Below are 18855 nucleotides of genomic sequence, written 5' to 3'. Positions count from 1 at the left end.
GAAATTGAATATGGCACCTGATGCTCTGTCTCGAATGCACACCAGTTGTAGCCTTTACACCAGCCAACAGGAGAAGCCAGAACTTCCGATGTCTCCTGCTGACATCTGGGATGAGCAGCACAAAGATCCTGAGATCATAAGCATACTTCAAGCCTTAGCAGATAATGACTCTACTCTAACAGACCAGTATGAAGTACTGGAGGATACTCTCTACCACAAAACTCACCGGTCAAACAACGAAGTTCATTACAGAGTGTACATTCCTGATAGCCTTGTATCATCCATTCTACATCACTATCACTCAAATCCCTGGAGCGGCCATGTGGGTATTTATAAGACCTATAAGCGTATCTATGATGTCGCATTCTGGCCTGGCATGTGGATGGATGTCAAGCAATACGTTAAAAGATGCATTAAATGCCAGACGTTAAAAGGAGGAAATCGGAAACCTGCAGGAAGACTACAACAAACTGTCACTACCCATCCCAATGAAATGATTGGTGTAGACATTATGGGACCTCTGCCTCGGAGCACTCAGCAAAATGAATACCTCTTGGTCTTCGTAGACTATTATTCCCGTTGGGTGGAACTTTTTCCTATGCGCAACGCAAATGCTCAGTCTGTTGCATTACTTCTACGGAGAGAAATTCTGACCCGATGGGGGGTGCCGGACTTCATCCTATCGGACAGAGGTGTTCAGTTTGTGTCCTCATTGTTTCGGGAACTGTGTCAAAAGTGGAGTGTAAAACCAAAACTAACAACATCATATCATCCACAAACAAATATGACTGAAAGAATTAATCGCACCCTTAAGTGTATGATCTCTGCCTATGTGGACAACAATCACAAAAAATGGGACCAGTACTTACCAGAACTCCGTTTTGCCATCAACTCTGCTGTTCAGGAAACTATTGGAATGACCCCAGCAGAGCTTCATTTGGGGAGGAAGCTACAAAGCCCCATGGACAAATTGCTGCATGGCACTAATCTTACTCCGGACTGTCCATCCTATGACACAGTTCATCATCTTGCTGAACTCCAAACCAAGGCTATGGAATGCAGTAAAAAAGCACAACAGAGACAACTCAGAAATTATAACAAGAACAGACGAGACGTTACTTATAAAGAAAAAGACCGTGTGTGGATGAGAAATTTTCCACAGTCTAGTGCTCAACATCACTTCACCGCTAAACTGGCACAAAAATGGAAAGGCCCTTACCGTATTTTGAAACAGGTGGGACCAGTGAACTATCGCATATCGCTGGAATCCACAGGTGAGGATGTTCGCACAGTGCATGTATGCAACATTAAACCATGTTTTCCCACTGCCGCAGAGCTGGAATTCCAGGAAAAGAGGAGAATCCTTGAAATTTTCAATGAATCTTCTGAAGAGGAGGAGTTTTTTGGATTTTAATCTTTACTTACTACTTTTTCTCAACCATAGGTTGTCTTCTCCAGGGGGGGGGAGTGTGGCAATATGGAAAAAGTCCGTGCCAGGTCTTTTACCCTACCCTTAATTAGGAGGAGGTATGGAAAATGGATATATAAGGAGGACAAAACGGAAGCAGGGGGTGTGTGAAAAAACAAAAAAAGAAAATCTGAGTGTTACCTGACGGCTCCATGACTGCGGCTGCTGCAGCTTATTGTGCGGGATTTGTGGGTGAGCATAGACCGGGTGCGATCCGAAGAAGATTGGTTTCGCATGACGGCCGGTCGCAACCTATCTGCATATCGGCGCGACAGATGAACCCAGTTCACTTGCTGCAGGTACTTTAAGATTTTAGCACCTTACGTAAAGTCACATCGGACATTCAAACGTCCTAACTTTTGTTTCCCCATAACATTGTTTATGCAGCAGCTGGCTGGACGCCCCTAACGCAGACTGATTCGTGCCGCTGATTTTACACACACACACACACACACACACACACACACACACCCGCTCAATCAACGGGATTAATATGGGTTTTGTGTAAACTTGGACTACGACTTTTTTTTTTGTCTTTTCTTTGTTTTTTTTGTTTGGTTTAAGAATTTAAGGACTGTTATTTCCTTATTTTCCTTTATTGTACTCTTTCCTTTTTTCGTTATTTTCCTTCTAAACAAAAAGTGTCAAAATGAAGGGAAGTGAAACATTGTAATTTTGTTTGTGTTTTTTTTTATTTTTGAATAACATCTTTTGACCTGAGAAAAAACTGAATCTGGTTGTGAGTGTTATTTAAAAGTATGTGTTTTTGTGTGGCTGGTATGGTACATTGTGTATCTGGTGGGTTTTAGTTGGGCTCTATCTTGAGTTATCTGGGAACCTAAAAACGAAAATAGTATAGATTGACTTGACAAATTTTGGTCTTGTCTGGCGCCCGAAAAAATATTTAATTTTAACTAACTGGGAAAAAAAAAGAAAAAACCTAGTTAGGTCTAACTGGAGGCCCGCCACCGCTACAACTGTGAGTTTGTAGTAAACAGAACACGAGTAGAGCAGCTGATGATACTGAACTGCAGCATGTGCCGGTGTCCTGACATTTTATCCTACCCTGTCAGATTTTCCTACCCGGGTTTTGAGCGATTCTCGTTCTCGAGTCAAGAACCGGTTGTATCAGTTTTCAGATCATCAATAAACTGAACCGAAAACCGTTTCTTTCGGACGCGTCCGATTCGAGAACCGAGGAGCTGATGATACTGCGCATTCGTGATTCAGCATGAAGCCGAATGACTCACAGCGCGTCTGAACCGAACTGATTCTTTTGGTGATTGATTCTGAACTGATTTTGTGCTAATGTAATGAGTGCGGGTAAACCGAGGGCTTGAATGAAGGGCAATCTGACGAAACGTAAGTTCATTTAATAACAAACACATCGCAATGGATTATGTATCCGGTGAACTGTTTTTTTTTTCAACCGGTTTATTGAATCAAACCGTCCGAAAGAACCGGTTCGCGGAAAAGAATCGAACTTCCCATCACTAATCCACACTGATATCCAGTGAGTGGTGCGTGTGTTTCGTCTGCAAGCATGAGACTTCTGCCTGCCGGTGTGGTGCAGTAAAATGACAGAAGGGGAGACATTCATTAATTTATCATTTCAATTTTATGCTGGTTTTATTGTTACACATGACGTGGACTCGACTGTACTCTGAATATTTTCCGAGTCCAAAATGTTCAAGTCCGTGTCAAGTCCGAGTACAAATTCACCCGAGTGCGTGACAAGTCCGAGTTCATTCAAAATTGGACTCGAGTCCGGACTCGAGTCCGAGTCCAAGTTCGAGTACCCCAACTCTACTGAACAGTGATGACATCACTGAATTCAATGATGAACTGCCTTTAACTGTCATTTTGCATTATTGACACACAGTTTTCCTAATGAATGTTGTTCAGTTGCTTTGACGCATAGTATTTTATTTAAAGGGCTATATAAATAAAGGTGACTTGACTTGTCTTGTCTTGACTCGACATAAATTTCTTGGTCCTACGTCTTCGACCGAATATATAAATACAGATAAAAACTAGAAGAGACTACAAGCATAACAAAAATGTTTCTGAAGACAATCACCTATTGCACCTTTAAAGGGATAGTTCACCCAAAATGAAATGTTATTATTAATTACTCACCCTCATAAGACTTCATCTTTGGAACAAAAATTAAGATAGTTTTGATGAAATCCGAGAGCTTTCTGGCCTTCCACTGACAGCAATGTAACTGAAATGTTCCCTGGCCAAGAAACATACTAAGAACAGCATTAAAATAGTCCATGGAACATCAGTGTTTCATTTGAAATTTTACTAAATCAGGAGAATACCTTTAGTGCACAAAGAAAACAAAAATAATGAATTTCAATTCTTCTTTCTGTGTCACCGACCTATGCTATTATTGCGAGTACCACAAAGATGTTTTTACTACTTTTTTTGCCCTGGGAAAATTACAGTTACATTGCTGTCTATTAAAGGTCAGAAAGATCTTAGATTTAATCAGATTTAATCAAACATGAACGAAGGAAGGTCTTACAGGTTTGAAACGACAGAGTAATTTAAGACAAGTAATTTATGACAAGTAATTTAAGACATAATTTTCATTTTTGGGTAAGCTATCCCTTTTAACATATGTAACTTTGTTAATAATGTTGAAATAAAAAATTATTTAAAACAATTATTGGAAGTGTATAAGTTCAGCTTTATGCATATTTAAGCCAATTCACAAACACTGATTTAGCATGTTCAATAGATGAAAACAATGTCTGATAGATGCTAACAGAAACTGACAGACAAAATCTGATGAACGATATTTGTTGTTGCAGTGTGAATTGGCCTTAAGTAGGTGGGAAAATTACATTGTTGTGGCAGCAAAATGTTTTGCATGCATGTCTAGAAAATGTACACTCTGCCAGAAGTAGAAAACACCCTTCTTAATAATGGGTTTGGCTATTTCAGTAATATAATAATAATAATAATAGTAATAATAATATAAAAACTGCAAAGTCAAAGATTATTTATATAGCACCATTTATGCAGCCACAGCTGACCAATGTCATTATAAGTATTATAAAACATGATAAATAAAAATGAGAGAAAAAGTACACAGAAATAAAAAATAATAAATATATGAATAAATCAGCAGTAACTTGAAAATTGGTAGCAAAGGAGCAGATCACAGACTATTCCATAGTTTTGGACCCACAAGCCACAATGACACCTTTGTTGTAGGCTGAACCGTGGAATAGATATAAGTATTTGTGTCCCTGATCTAAGATCTCTGGAAGTTTTGTGTAACACTTAAGCACGAATCACCCATTCAAAGGCTTGGAGACAAATGAAAGACTTAACTTCAGTCAGCAAACAAAGATGGAAAAAGCAAGATCTAACCACTGAATTTTCTTGCATGTCAAGTTTCAAGTCACACAGAACACCCAGATCGTGAACACAAGTGTTCACTAATGATGTAAGAACACAATCAAATCCTACAGTAAAATAACATTCTAAAGAAATTTGAGCTTTCAGATGTTTGGGTTCATACACAGTAAAAATAAATTATTAAGTCTAGAGCCGAAGAACGTAATGGCCTGCTCAATGCCATTAGGGTTGACTAGTTTTAATGGTTTTTACCATGCTTGAAATTAAATCTTTAGCAAGCAACAAGTACATCAAGCACTGATGTTGGGTGATAGGGTCGGGTGTTCAGGTCTTGGGGTGTATAGATAGTCTAGTAATAATTTTTATTTAGAACCATATTATCCTGAAGAAACCATTTTTATGCCACAAAGGTTCTTTGTGTTAACACTCTCAACAGTTATTTGACATCCTTCTTAAAATGACCCTCCTACCAGTCATACTGTAATTTTCCCCCATTTTATTTTATTTTACAGAGAATGTAAGTGTGAACATTTTTGTTTCAGACAGAGATATTGAATTTATGATTATTTATGCATAAACAACTCTACTACCACAACGATCTAATGACTTATACAGGTGCTGGTCATATAATTAGAATATAATCAAAAAGTTTATTTATTTCACTAATTCCATTCAAAAAGTGAAATATTGTATATTATATTCATTCATTGCACACAGACTGAAATATTTCAAATGTTTATTTCTTTTAATTTTGATGATTATAACTGACAACTAAGGAAAATATATATAGTAAATAATATGTATATATATATATAGTATTATTATTATTTGTATTGTATTTTTTTTACAATACAAAATGTAAAACAGATTTACTTACTGTGAAATGAAATAAAACAGTATCACAATGAATGAGGAGAAAAATATTTTAAAACAATATTTTCTTTCTGTCAGTGTTTACCGTAGGATCCAATTAAAGACAACAATAACAAATGGTTCCTGTGCATTTAATGAAATGCATCTTTTTTCATTTGATTTTGTATGTGTCTGCACATAAACACTTTCTGTACATAAATACATACTTAAAAAAAAGTAAAGTGTCACACCACACCACATTTCATTATATACATACATACATATATATATATATATATATATATATATATATATATATATATATATATATATATATATATATATATATATATATATATATATATATAATATTCAGACCTCTCCAACTTAAATTTTTCTATTGACTGATCATATCAAAAAAATGTAATTAGCCAAACTGAATTAGTGTGAATTTTATTTTATAAATTCAATTAGTCCAATTGAAAAATATAAATTTGACCAGTCGCTAGACATTTTTGAGTTGGAGAGTTTTTTTATGTCCATATAACATAATTATTGTTTTAATAATATTTTTCTTTCTCATGCATTCAATACTAATTGGCTTTGAGCTATAAATTGCAGGTTTTCAGTCCATGCAAAACTTAGGATGTTATTAAAGAAATCAATGCTGCTAAGCTCTTTACCGCATTAATAGCTATTTCCTGAATGTTTAAAAACTTGCTTGGCATCCTATTTGCAAGTTCTTGCAAATGTTGCCAAATGCCAACCGTGACGTTCTCTGCTGTGTCCTGCAGCTCAGTCTTGTCTGAGCCAAACATTCTACAGAAACATGAACTATATATATACTTGCTCACATGTCCGTATCTCTTACAGGACAAGTTGCATATGTTTGTGTGATGCAAATAACAAAAAAAAAAGTCAGAGGGTGGAGTTAATCCTTGTTCATTTATAGTGAATAATCCTATAGAAAAAATATAAGAAAAAAATTTTCATTATCAACCACTATGGCATATGGTTCTCAAAAGAAAGCACTGTGAGCTAAGTTGATCATACAGAGAAATGAAACAATGAAATGTCAATGTTCCCCACATGCTCCACTTATAGGTCAACAGCTAACAAATGGTCACTGTGTGTTTAATGAAATGCATATTTTTTCCTGTAAAATAATAGTTTGTATGTTTCTAGATTTTAACACTTTCTATACAGTACATGCATTTTTTTTCTGTGCATGTGTTAATATATGACCTTCCGGTAAACACAGACACACATTAATTTTCTGTGAATTGTGGGTACTTTCCATAGACTTTTAACAACCCTACCCTAACCCTACAGAAAAACTGTTTGCATTGTTACACTTTCAGATAAACATCATTTACTATTTTTAATAATAATTAAGAAAACAATTACAGCAGGAAAGTCACACATTTCACACTTTTTACACCAGTGATTATTGGTAGCGTGAATCCTTGTTCATCTATGGTGAATAATTGTATAGAGAAATATATAAGTAAACATATGTTTAAGTATCAAACTCTATTTATTACTTTCTCAAAAGCATTATGAGCTAAATTGATCGTAGAGACCATCGGTGGCAATGGTGCTATATCAATGGCAGTTACTACCCTGCCTGAAACTAATTAAAAAATTAATACATTTTGAAGTAATAATTTTTCTTTATTCAGGTCAAAGAAAGACATTTTCAAGGCATGTTATTTAAGATTTTTTAAGGCACAAGTGTGCCATGTGTAAATTCAGGCCTGAATTTCAATGCTGTCAGAGTGTGTCTTAGAGTCTACTGTAAAGAACTCTGTATTTGAAAGAACTGCCAGTAATGTGGCAAACCTTCTGTGGAGGAGCATGCAGTCAGGCTTGGCTTCACAGACTCTTTAAATGCATTAGGATGAGGCAAACTCCACACCTGCTTTGTTTTTACTGCTTTCGGATAGCTGTAAATAGTCTGAGATCAGCAGCCCATCAAGGCTTCCCAACAGCATTAACTGATAGCCATAAACCTGCCAACAACTATTAAGCTTCTCATCACTCTCAGTTTTAAATACTCTCGAGGGGGTATAGTGTTTAGCTCAAACATAAACCACGAATGCAAAACATAATTAATAGATAGCATAGTGTTTTGAGTTCTAAAATAAAAGTAAGAAGAGCATTACATGGTGTAACATGTTAAATGTCAAAACCCATGACACCGCAACAGTTTGTATTTAGCACTTAGAGCTTATAAGTACATCAATCATCTTGTTTTATAGCCATTTCTAACTTTTAGATTCAAGTGATATTTTAAATGATCATCCATAAACTGAATAATTCAGCTGCAAAACATTGCAGTAGACAGAATATTCTATTTAGTCTACTCTTTCTTTATGCTTTAAATGTTTCATTCGTGTTTATCTTGCTGTGTTGCATGTTCGAAGGAAAAAGATCTAAATCTTTTTATGACCATGCACAGTCATCCAGGCTTTCCATTTATTGACCATGATCCATACAAGGTCCTGAATTATGGTACAGTGAAGTGTCTCTTATCAAATGCCTCCTGGCATGTGAAAAACATCTGAACCTGACATACTGTACCTTACCCTATCTGGTTTCCGCTTTCAAAGCTACATTTATTTCCAACCATGCCAACTGTTAACATGGAGTTCGAACAAACAGCTGCAAGCTTAGCTCAGCATTAACTCATTACCTTTCATAGACATGGCTTAAATTAGTTTACTGCAGGTCTGAGCTTTGCATATTTGTACACTTAATACTGACCTACAGTGGCCACAAGGGTTCGTAGAAACCGTGGAGACCGTCCACGAAGCCGTAGGGTGTCCTATTCGTCATTTTAACTTTCAGAAGGATGCTCGCGAGCGCCCCTTTAGTGACCGCTATGCGCACTTCTGCAGCTTAAGCTGCATTACGTCACGAAAGAGTGGACTTTTGAAGACTGACGGCAGGTTCTTTGTGGGATTGAGATCAGGGGTGCTTCACTGTTGGCAAAACACAGGACTCATGGTAGCGTTCACCTTTCAACGTTTGAAATGCATTTGACCACTCTACACAATAATCCATCATACCTGCTTCACGTGTGACAACTTCCAGACCGCTATACTACTGCTCTGAGCTTGGTCCGCCCCTTGGGCTAAACAACTCCATTTGTTATTGCGCCCCCATATGCTCAATTTAACATCTGGATTAAAAAAAAAAAAAAAAGTTTAAAATCAAATTTTCAAGACCATTCTAGCTTTGTATTTGTTAATATATAAGTTATGCTTGAATCAATCTGAATATTTTGAAAGATTCCTTAAAAAAGGTTTGAATATTTCCATTTCTCTAATCAGTGAACCACATGTAGGTTGGCGGTGTTTCTGAAAGGAATGTCTCCATCTTGTGGACAGTGGAGGAACTGCATATAAGATTAATTAATGTGTACACCCATTGTTATATAGGGGTTAATATCGTTTGAGTAGGCTGCAGTGGAAATTGTTTGATTTATGTTTTAAATGCCTATATTCTCTCATTTGTATAGCAGTGTAGTATTAATTGTGTTCAATTGTGTTTATAAAATCCATGTGTGAAATAATTGAGTTATTAAACTCCCAAAAAGGACAATTAATGGAAGCCTGTTTAGCTGGAATGTCTAAACCCTTGACAGCCTAATTGTTTGGTGTTTAAAGAACAACAATCTTTACGATTATGATTATAATCACAAAGAACTTCATCAGCAAAGAAGAAAACCGGACTGTGTCCAAACTACTGCATCAAAAGTGACAGCAAATCTCAATATTCACAATGAAGACCCCATTTCCACAGACACACACACACACACACACACACACACACAAAACGACCACAGAGAGTTTCACATAGCTAATACTTGAATCACAGACACCAGTACTAAGTGCAGAAAAGGTTCATCATAAACCTGGACAGTTGGACCATCAAGATGAAATTTAACATCTGCCTTGGCCAGATACATCACATGAAAATGATCAAACCACTGAGGGTAGTTTTGGAGAAAACAGTCTGAAGCATTATTAGCAGATCTTTTTTAAAGACAACTTTCTACTAGAGACTATTTATGTGAATCTGTTCTAAGAACTTTGGAAGTTTTTCTAAAGGCAAATGGTGGTTAATCACCTTAATAATAAAATATTACCCATGATATTTTCCAGGTGTTCACATAATCTTTTTTTTTTAATCCTGTAAGTGTACATTAATAAATAAGTATATAAATAATAGGCCTGCAAAGTTCCCATATTACAGTCTTCCTCATTTTCTAGGTTTTTTAAATTTACAAACGAACAAACTTTAACTACACTAAACATACTACATAAAGGATGAGGGAGGAGAGATGAGGGAGGAATAAGTGCTAAAAAACAAATCAAAGGTGGTTATCTGATCAGGATGTGAAGCCATAATTTCCTTGAAGTAGCATTGAGAAGATAGTGTATCAGTTGCTTAAGGGCATAATGAACTGAACTACTGAACAATATGCAAAACACACAGAAAGGCAGATATTCCATTTCATTAACATCAGCAATCACAATCAATGAATAAATAGTCTTTCCATCAATCTATAACTTTTAAGAAACTGCTCAGTGTATCTCAGCATGACGTTAGCCAATCAAAACTTCATTGTTTTATTTGTTAAAACATCACGGCAGTTTAAACAATGGCTTTGTTGGGGAAGAGGCCCTAAATGACAGTAACAGGAAGCCAACCCGATGATAAAACATTTTGAGACACTCATGAATAATTTGGGTAAAAGTCAGAGTTTATAAAAGATAGTAGTTGGTCAGGCCCAAAGTATATTTTATTACACACCACAAATCTGCCTATAAAGTACATGTTGTTGTGAAATAAAAATCAAACCGAACCCCTTCTACTATTTCCTGGAGTAGTGTCTTTCTTAAGGACAGCAAGCCATGAACTCTGTTACACAGAGGTGTTCGCATTATAGCTCCACCAAATATGTAGGCTGTCACATGATGCATGAGAATATAAGTTGCTTTCTATTTTACTTACAAAAATAAGTTTGCATTCCTCTGCCTTCATTGAACAAGAGTTCCATAGATCTTTGTTGGCAATGATTGATCAGTACATATGTAAACCCTATTTAGGTTATCATATACAAATATTTATATAAAATTTGTACAACACAAATTGCAACATTTTCCCTGTTACAAGAGCAGTGATAAGTCCACATTGAATGAATCACAATTCAACAAATTGTGCAAAATAAGGAAAACGAAAACATTCATCAACATAACTTAAAGGCATTTGGCAATTTGGCGGGTGTTAATGTCAAAGATAAAGCTTATGTTCAGTATCAATAGCCATGAAAACAAAACTGCTATGACCACTTTTATTTGTACACGGCTAAAATCTCGGACAGATTCATGCTCCACTTCACAACCTGAATTTGTCTTTTAAAGTGCATGCAATAATACCAGTAACTCTGACAGAACTGATTCAATGTAATAAATCCACATCCTGATTAAACTAATGCCAATTAATTTAGGATACTGAACAATGAATACATTTTCTGTTTTTTTGTTCTTTTTGTTCTTTTTCTAAGTAAAAAGAAATAAAGCGTGGGTTCCACAATATGAAATCAATTAAATGCTCTTAATGTATTCACCATATTTTAAAATCAGACACTGCTTCAAAATCTGCTTCTGCGTAAAGTTTTCATCAACATTCTCTGTGATACATACAAAACAGCTAATAGCCACGGTGAAGACACAGGACACATTCTACTGTCGCAATGTCCTTTGATGAAGCCAAAGGCATTTCACACTTCATATCCACCTAACATGATGGCATCATACTTAACATATCAAAGTGCTTTCTTGTACTAAAATATCCTGAATTAACTAATTTAATACCAAAAGTGGGACAATGGCATGGAGAAAAGGTCAGTTTGTCTAGATATTTCTTCTGGGTTTATGAGCTACGTGATGCATCACCAAGCTACTTTTGTGTCTGTGGCTGTTTAGTTTCTCATCTCTGAATCTCAGGGAAGTTCTCACAGCCCATGCGAGTTTTAAGATATTGATCCAGCATTGTCACTGTTTGGATGATCTTGGAGAATCCGACAATCAGGGACAGTGCAGGCACAATGTGTCCAAGGACATCAGTATTGAACAGTCCCTTTGACCTCTGTTGGATCATCTGGCCTCATCATTGGGAAAGTCAAATGAGGCCAAGCTTCCGAATCCTAGCCGCGCGCTCTCCATATCAAACATCTCCAGTTCTCGCTCCTGACGCTCAAATAAATGCTTGATTTTTTCAGTTCGCTCTTTATGAAGTGAGGCCAGCTCTTCTTCAATCTGTGGGCAGGGGTGTTTGATTTATTAATTTAGTATGATTTATTAATTTGACCAGTTATGGGCAAACCTATCCGATGAATTACAGAGGTACATTTACTGAAAAAAAACTCACCTTCTGTTCCAAGTGAGCCCGGCGCAAGGACGCCTTCTGTTCCAACTTCTGCACCTCACGCTCGTGTTGGGCCTCCATCTGCGCCTTTGTTTTGTTCTGGTAGGCATCGAGGAGCTCCATCTCCTGATGCAGCTGCTGCCTTAAAGCCTGACATTCAGCCTCCTGCTCTTCATCTAAACGTAACTGAGAGAGTTTCATGTTGCAGTTATTATCTCAAACACTGGTGGGATTTATTGCATGGTTAATATTGTGAGCTCATTAAAAAAAAATGTTTCATTAACTAAAATAAAATGATAAAGGAAAAACTTGTTTTCTGCCATAGCACTATAATAACTAAAACGTAATAAATTAAACCTTAAAATGCTACAAAATTACTAAAACATTAAAATTTACATGTAAACAGAAAATATAGAAATAAAGTCCAATTTAAAATATCAGCAAAAACTGTAATAGTATATCTTATGTAGTATTGAGTAATGAGTCATCTTCCATAGTAGTCAGTCATGAATACAAACAATATTGCTGACATAACAATACAACATATGCAATATAAAACTTAACAATAAGATCAGTTTTCATTTGGAAAACTGGTCGTGCAAGTAGAATTTTTGGCTTGGTTTTGGAAATTAATTTCCCTCTATAGCCACTAGATGGAAACCTCACAAATGGTCTTGACAGGTAGCTGCTTTTTTAAATATTTCTCACTGATAAGAGAAATGTGAGAAAAGACCATATGACTCTATATGAAAACAGTCTCTATTGTAACAGGTTCTCTCTATTTCTAAAAAAGCAGTGTAATTTTTTGTATGTGTACCAGGTAATTATCACATTATAGGGACCAAATATCCCCACAAGGATAGTAGCCTAATATCTACTTGAGGTAGGTTTAGGTGTAAGGTAGAAAATACAGTTTGTACAGTATAAAAACCATTGTGCCTATGCAATGTCCCCATAAAACATGGAAACACAATGTATGTTTGTGTGTGTGTGTGTGTGTGTGTGTGTGGGTAAACCCTAAATTAACTAATGAGTACCGTATGTTTCAACACATTTATCAGGTGAAGGGTCTAAGATTCAGGTTTATAACCTAAGATACAAGTACACAATGTGTGGTTTCACCATTAAAGGGTTGTTTTCTTCTGGTGACTGTGTACTTTACCGATTGAGAGGCCATCATCTCATTAATACTTTGCTCATATTGTTCTGCCAGCTGTGCGAGCTTGCGGGTCTGTTCCTCCTTCAGAGACTTCAGGATGGCTTTGTGGTCACTCTTCGGGGAGACCTCCAGCTGATGGTTCCTCAGAGCTTTGTACTGCTTGTTTTGCACCTTACAGGTATCTTGGAATTGCTTTTTGATCTGCATTTCCAATGTCTGTAACGAGAGGAGATTAATGCGTCATACAAAGGCTAAATACAATTATACTTTTGGCTTTTCTATTGTTATTTCTCTTTCGTGACCATTTTCTTTCCTTTATATTTTTTGTTAGTTCTACCTGCATTACAATTTGTGCAGTTTACCTTAAGGTTCCTGGGCTGCTGTCGGCGTTCCAGTGCATGCTTCCTGTGTAGCTCCCTCTGGCGTCGACTGTTGTACTCCTCCTGGTTCTCCAACTCAGTTTGATGCTGGTGGCGCATCAGCTCAAAGCGTAGCCTTTGTAAGGTTTGTAGATGCCGCTGTTCCAGCTCTTGGGTGGACTCATCCTGCCTGATCATCAATGCATGCTCCATTTCTTTTTGCATCTTCTTCTTGTTAAGCTCCTTTAACATGAAGAGCAAATAATTTCTGATTAATATTTAAATAGTTTGTACAACACCAAGAAAAGGATAAGGTTTTTAAAACTAACTTTATGTCTTTGTTGTTGTTTTTTTGTAATTTTGAAAATTAATTTCAGACTTCAAAATATTATATACACACTACTGTACCTTTCAACAGTTTGGAGTCAGTGAGATTTTGAAAGAAATGAATACTTTTGTTCAGCAAGGATGTGTTAAATTACGTCAAAGTAACAGTACATACGTCACAAAAGATTTGTTTCAAATAAATGCTGTTCTGTTTAACTTTACGCTCATTTATGAATCCTGAGAAAATATTCCACAAAAACAAAGATCCACAAACATTTGAAGCAGCATCTCTTTTCAATATTGATAATAATTAGAAATATTACTTAAGCACTAAATGAGCATATATTAGAATGATTTCTGAAGGATCATGTGAAGGATCAAAATTCAGCCTCGCCACCACAGGAACAAATTTCATTTTAAATATATTAAAATAGAAAACTAGAACAATGACATGAATACAAATGAAATACACCCAAACTTTTGAACGGAAGTATATACTGAATGTATATTTTTCTTCAAACGATAACCTGTATATCAGTCAGATGTCCAAATGAAACCTCAAAATTCACAAGAACAAAACAATGTGCCTGAGACATTGTTTGTTGTGACTCATATTATTTCTTGCCTCCCGTATTTGCTCCTGTTCAAACTCGTGCTTTTTGATAAGGCTTCTTCTTTTTAGAGCACGGCAGCTCCTTTCGTAAACCAGTCTTTGCTGGTTCAACAGCTGGGCCTCCTCCTCAGCCTGGGAGCGCTGCATTGTTTCCTTATGCCGAGACAAGCGCTCCTGTTTCTCCTCTTTTGGTGTATCGGAGTCTTCATTCATTTCCTATTGTATGTAGAACAAATTAGATGATTTTTACTGCAAAAAAAATGAATATAGCCATTTATAGGTAATATGAAACAGTATTTTGTTATTAAGGGCCTTTTGACAAAGATGCCCTTACATAAAAAGGTGTTCTGGGTTTATACTGTGTTCTGTGAATTCATTGACTGTCCTGATCTCACCTCTTTCATTCTTTCTCTGCATAGTCTGTACTGCTTTTTCTGTGTGTCCAAGAAGGTGGTCAGTTCCTTCTTCTGCTGGACTAAGATCTGTTGCTGGATTCTTTTTTCTTCAGCTGCCGAGGATTTCATCTTTTGAGAGACAACAGAAATAACATCTGGTTTTGCAGCGTTTAACCACTTACAAATTAATCATCTTGGTCCAAAGGAGGATAAGTATCACAAAATTTCAGCTATGCATTAGTAAAGTAAAATTACTTTGTCATCACAGTGATTTGAGTCTTATCAGCCTAATGCTACATGTGAAAATTTTATTACAAATTTGTCAGAACTCCTGGTCTTAATGCTGTCTGAACCCATGGCTTGTTTAATATATATATATATCGACTTGCAGACAAAAATGTGACATCTTTTAAATTTTTTATGACCCTGCCCACAAAGTGTATGTAGGAGCATGCACCTCCTTATCCAGTTGTGCAGCTTGCTTCTTGGCCAGCCGCTCTAATTCAATGTAGGTGTTATTGGCCTGGGTCTCCACATCCTTCTGCAGCCGGAGCTTGTGCTCATCCATCTCGGCCTTTAGCCTGTTCTCCAGGGCAATCAGCTGCTTCTGGTGCTGCCGCCGCATGCGCTTATACCCTGACATCTGCTCGCGCCGCACAACTTCCTGCTCATGCTCCTGGATCTGCTCACTGACCTGCAAACACACAGTGTGTTGGGGGGTCAAAGGTCAGGCAAGGCAAGCAAGAAAACTAAAGTTTATTTTCTCTTTTCATCTTTTTAAACCATGAGATGTAAGATCTTTAGGTAACTGTAAATTAAAAGTTTACTTTAACCTTAAATTGACCATTTCTGTGAAGTGACTTTCTTGTCGTGTCTCCAAAATTGTGATTTATTCAGAATTCCAAATGCACAAATATGTAACCCTACATAAATTATATTACCAATAAAAATGAGAGTATTATGTAGAGTAATTATGTATTTAATGATATCCATTGTTTGATATATTAGGCCTTTATGGTTTATATATATTTTCAGTTTTTATAGTCTTTTAAAAATGTTGTTTTTTTAACTAACATGATGTTACAGAATGGATCATTAAAAAATCTCCATGTTTTTAAGAAATATCAATGTATAAAACTTTGACAAAAGGCACTAATGAATACATGAAAAATTATGCATAATGTGTTTCTCACTATCAAAATTTTAGGTTAATATTTATATGCATGCATAAAGACAAGTAAGCAATATATTGTGATCTCCCTGTTTGGTGTTTCACTATAATCATATTATGGTTATGACTGGTTCATTATACATGATCCTCAGCCTCATCCCTCAAATTACAAATATTCCATCTAGTTTGTCACTCAATATGAGATCATAAAATCTGCTTGCATATACAGATTTTCAAAAAATAAATCAAATAGTAAAATCATTTCAAATTTTACATTTCAGCACATGTCAGCTACCAGATATTATGAAGCCTGCCTTACACGTTTCATTGAGCAAAACAGAGGAAATGTCAGGGTAGATCTCACAAATGGGGAAGACCTCGTTATTTTTTACCACAGGCATCTATTTTGCCTTTTACTATTAGCATTTAGCTTCGTTTCATTTTATATTGAAGAAATGTATAATTTCATAGCTAATCAGCTTCATCTTGATGGGTTGAACACCCTGTGCCTGAGTTAAATATAATGGCTATAATAGTAGCTAGTACTGACTGAATCAAAATGCAAATATGAAACAAAATATGGTGTTTTAATGATGAACTCAAACTCTCTCTTTCTCTCTCGCTCTCTATACTGTACCTATATGTGTTCTTAGTTTGCATTCTACAAAGGATCTACATATGTAGAGAGAGAAAAAACGCTGTACATCATGTCCAGCTCCAGAAAATAGCTCCGAATACCAGCAAAATGAATATCTTTACTACAACGAAAATTAAGCGTAAAATAAGGCAGCGCTCCGGAGATAGAAAGACATGGGGGGGGGGGGGGGTTGAAAAAGCGCTTATTAACAGGATGTGGTTGCCATGGCTACTGATGTAGGGTTGAGTGGATGACCATGGCAGGCCTGCATTTCTTATGCACAAACGGCGAGCAGAAGAGGAGAGATAGGCTGCCTACCAAAGATGCTGGTGTGATGATGGCAAAGCGTTGGCGGATGCTGCTGCTGCTGCTGCAACGATGGCGAGCCCGGCTCTTGTGAAAAGAAGAAGGCCGCAGCTCTGGCCTGATGTCCCTGTCTCCAGCCTCATCCCTCACGCAAGCATGCTTCTGCAGGGGGGAGGAAAAGACGAAGTGAGTGGGGGTGGGCGCTAACCGAGCGCCCTGCTGCTGCTGATGCTGAGGCTGAGGATGAGGATGATGCCGCTGCGTCTCCCTGCTGCCCGCATACAGCCTGCTGCTTCCAGCGCATCCTCTTCAGCCTTCATCGGTTACTGGCGTGTGTCGCTCACTGGCATCGCGATGGATGACGCTCGGTACGGCAAAAGCGGGAGTCCGGAGCCTCTCTTCAGACTAGCGGCTGCACTTCCTGAGAAGAAGGAGGAGGAGGAGGAGGAGGAAGCAAACAGATCCGGTGGGATAGAGTGAGTTACGCAATGCCCACCACGGGCAATCAGCGGGAAGAACGAGTGCGCGTCTTAAACTTTTAAAGGTTTCCAACGCTACGAGCTATAAAGTGCACTTGGTGATTTCTGTGCTAATTTAAAAAAGTTTTACGTGTAAAGAAGCAATAGTGCCTTTGAGTGATGCAGTCATAAGTATCTTTTAGGTCTTCTGGAAGCTAGGCTCTTTTACACACATAGGCTCTAATACTAAATATAATATAACCTCTAATTTATATTTAACTCATACATTTAATACTTTTTTCATTCATAGATTTATACTGTAAATTTCGGCCAACTATTTCAATTATTACACAATTAGAACGACCTTATCTTTTATGATTGCACTGTTAAACACACATATTGATAACATGACAACTATTGTTGTGTATTTGCAGTTCGTACACAAAATCAAGATTCCACTCATTGACTAGTAAGAGAGCTGTATGCTCCCTTGTTACAAATTATCATTATTCTTAACTCTGTTGCAACAAGATTCTGCGTACTTTTTTGAGGTGAAAAGTCTAAATAGGTAATTATGAGAAATACTTGAAGAGGACTGGGGGATTTCCTAGGACTGTCAAGTAAAGCATTTCCTGTGTGGTTAAGAGGTTAAGAGAAATTATCTTTGATCTTTTTTGTCGCTAATAAAAAAGCAGACCTGTCTGCACTAATACTGCTGAATTTACACAGTCTCACTTCCAAAGAGTTGGCTAGAGTTGGTAAACATAAGAAGGGGGGTGCCTTGGAAGAAAGTGGCCCTATACAGTTCTGAAGACTGGGCTGCCACACCCACATCCAAACCCCAGGATGTTAAAACAACAATACCAGTACAGGGGAAAGTGACCACAATCAGCATAAAAGGGCAAATCCAACACTTCCAACTTCTCCTCCTTCCCACGACACTTTACCTATAATGTTTGTTTTTTTTTCGGTAAGAATTGTGGAAAGTACCAGGTACTGAACTACAATTACCTGTGTTTTGCTGAGAAGACACTGATTTCCCCTTTGACTTACCACATCAGTGTCCCACTTATGCAGGAACAACAGACTTCTTACCCAAGAAATTACATTTATTTGCCTAAGCATAAGAATATATTTTTACAGATGTGGCTGTGAGCTCAGCCTTTAATTGGGGGGCTATAGTAAATTTGTGCAAGTTCTAATTTTTTTTACTCTAGGGATTCCCTTGTAGGTCAGAGTCATAACGATTCAAAATAAAGCTTAGGTCAGTTAACATCAGATACATATTTTTGTCGAC

At 36.9% G+C, this 18855-nt stretch overlaps 1 protein-coding gene and 1 long non-coding RNA gene across 2 annotated transcripts; both read right to left on the bottom strand.

Moving 5' to 3' along the window:
• Window positions 1–925: 925 nt before the first annotated feature.
• Window positions 926–1567, bottom strand: LOC113049343 (uncharacterized). The gene is made up of 3 exons (XR_003276598.1): window positions 1426–1567; window positions 1220–1336; window positions 926–1049 (listed from the first exon to the last, which is right to left on the bottom strand). It is a non-coding gene; the product is annotated as an uncharacterized LOC113049343 (long non-coding RNA).
• An 8787-nt stretch (window positions 1568–10354) lies between these two features.
• taok3b (TAO kinase 3b) lies at window positions 10355–17397 on the bottom strand. The gene is made up of 8 exons (XM_026211614.1): window positions 17113–17397; window positions 15444–15680; window positions 14987–15115; window positions 14604–14807; window positions 13655–13894; window positions 13296–13508; window positions 12137–12319; window positions 10355–12024 (listed from the first exon to the last, which is right to left on the bottom strand). The coding sequence occupies exons 2-8, from the start codon at window positions 15627–15629 to the stop codon at window positions 11863–11865; spliced, it is 1317 nt and encodes a 438-aa protein (XP_026067399.1). The 5' UTR covers window positions 15630–15680; window positions 17113–17397; the 3' UTR covers window positions 10355–11862.
• Between the last annotated feature and the right edge of the window lie 1458 nt (window positions 17398–18855).

The sequence above is a fragment of the Carassius auratus genome, chromosome 30, assembly GCF_003368295.1.
Source record: "Carassius auratus strain Wakin chromosome 30, ASM336829v1, whole genome shotgun sequence".
NCBI classification, from domain to species: domain Eukaryota; kingdom Metazoa; phylum Chordata; class Actinopteri; order Cypriniformes; family Cyprinidae; genus Carassius; species Carassius auratus.
This window is presented reverse-complemented; position numbering and strand designations above follow the sequence as displayed.